Here is a 2258-nt window from a genome sequence, read left to right on the forward strand (position 1 = left end):
AGTATATTTATATGATCGCTTGCCATATTTTAAAACAGTATAAAAATTAACTGGCGCCTTATCCAAAACAAAGTAAGGTACCAAGCAGCATTCAGTCAACAGAGAACGCCTGCTTTATGGAAGAAAAATGCTTTGAATGCAACCTAATACAAAAACTATACCCCTGATTCAGGATGTCTCTGAACCTTGAAAGTTACCACTTCATCGATGCTCTGTTTCTAAGGAAACATCTGCTGTTTTGTCCACTGTCAAAGGAAGAAAGGACTCTCTGCTATGGGCCTTTCTGTTCTGTCTGACATGTGTGGCGGTTCTTTTGCAGTGTTTCCCAATAGAGTACGTGCTCATATGTCCCAGTGTGATGAGATGTAATTATACTATTATACCGACAAGGAGAAAACGGGACCTTGTATATGTTAAACAGTGAAGGACTAGGTGGAGGTACTATCTGTATTCCCTTTGCATTAAGACAGAGCCCTACGTAAACATCTTCCAAATGTATATATTTTATCGTTACAGAAGCACTGACAATTTTTGAAGCCAGGTCTCCAGAAAAGATGTAGCCAGTTCCTGAACAAAAAGGATGGTATTTATCATCTGGGTATTCTTCTTCTGATATGTACCATTTACTATTTTTATTCCGAATAGGCTTATGCCCTTTCATAAGACAGCCTGTGAAATAATTTTGTGGAGGAGGTGAAAGAGGCCCAAGGAGCTTTTCTATTAGGTATACTGTATTAACAAAAACATCGCTGTCTGTCTTCAGAACAAAGCTTGCGCCACTGCAATAAGAGGCAACCCACTTCATGCCCATCAAAGTTTTAAGAGTTAAGTTATGGTAAGTGTCCAGGAAGTCCTGTTGAATAATATCGTGATACTGCTCGCTTTCTCTCCATAGGACCTCATTTGAACCCTTGCTCTCAATGCCCAGCATAAACAACCGAACAATTTCAACTCCTGGAACCACAGCTTCATTGCCCCAAGTTTTTCTGATGGAACTTCTGTGCTGAATTTCAGCAGCTGTAGTTGCTATTAGCAATATCAAGAAAGGTGTTTTATCTTTACACTTCTCTTTTTCATTAATAATGAATTTAAATGACCATCTTGAGGTAGATCTGGTTTTACTCCCAAATTTCTCATTTTCAGCTGGTAGTTCTCCATTTTCTTTCCATAAGAATAGTGTGAAATTCGAAATAATGTTTTTATGTAAAATATTTTCACTTTCCATCTGAAGATTATCATACCTTTTGGTAAAAAGTGTGTCTTTTTCTTCCATGTCATCATTGTTTTGAACTTTACTTTGAGTTAAAACAGCAAGGTGACTAGAATTCAAAAAATAGGAAATCAAATATATTGCTGTAAAAGAGATGGAGGCAATCAGGAAGACGTTTCTCTTGGTGCAATCCCAAGGAGAGGAGAAGAATCCACTACAGTAGTTCATGTTGGCAGCTTTGAGAGAATGCACAAAAAGCTATTTTTTAATTGGACAGATATTTTGTCACAAGAGCAGTTAATTTGTAATTTTTTTCCTCAGTGACACAGGAAGATAAAAGCAATCGGCAGGCTTTTGATTCTTCAAAATTCTGGGGTTTTTTTGTTAAAAGTATCCCTTTATTTCATCTTAGAATAAATTGCAAAGATTTTTGTAGAAGCAAAACCAAAAAATTTAAAAAATTTTCATTATTTCATTTTCAGGCTTTTCTTCCTAAGAGAAATACAGTATAAGAAATACAGTAAGAAATAAAACTAAATAAATACAGTATTAAAAACAATAATTTTCTCAGAACATAAATTATTCAGATATGCATATTTAAATATTGGAATATATGTAAAATATAAATGTGAATTTAATCCAATATTATAGTCAATCTTTTAATATTTTATACATATATGCAAAATAACTGTCAATCTTTCAACATGGTTGTCTTCAATACTAATAACACTACCGAACACATAAGAGGTATGGTAGAATGTAGAATATATATTCTATTTCAAATTCATACATTTATTAAAACACGCTTAAAAGATACACATTTAAAGTAAAGATTGTAATTGCTATTCTAATTGCTACAACACTCCCCTCTAGGTTATAAAAAAGCTTAACTTCATGTAAGCTTTACAAAATGTTATTGTGTAACTGAATAATCCAAAGTTAATGAAAGTTTATCATTGATTATGGATTCACACCTTGGAGACTACTATGATATCTATTGGCAGGTACCTTTGACCATTTAAGTTAGATAGACAGTTGAAAGTGACTG

The 2258-nt window shown here is 33.7% G+C and overlaps 1 protein-coding gene across 1 annotated transcript; it reads right to left on the minus strand.

The window, feature by feature from the left end:
- Nucleotides 1-271: 271 nt before the first annotated feature.
- Nucleotides 272-1273, minus strand: LOC141946853 (beta-1,3-galactosyltransferase 2-like). Its single transcript, XM_074877241.1, has one exon. The coding sequence runs from the start codon at nt 1271-1273 to the stop codon at nt 272-274; it is 1002 nt and encodes a 333-aa protein (XP_074733342.1).
- Nucleotides 1274-2258: the final 985 nt, after the last annotated feature.

Source organism: Strix uralensis, chromosome 8 (assembly GCF_047716275.1).
Source record: "Strix uralensis isolate ZFMK-TIS-50842 chromosome 8, bStrUra1, whole genome shotgun sequence".
Taxonomy (NCBI): Eukaryota; Metazoa; Chordata; class Aves; order Strigiformes; family Strigidae; genus Strix; species Strix uralensis.

Coding starts and splice junctions, on each gene's coding strand:
- LOC141946853 (XM_074877241.1), bottom strand. CDS start 1,273: ATGGAAGAAAAAGACACACTTTTTACCAAAAGGTATGATAATCTTCAG.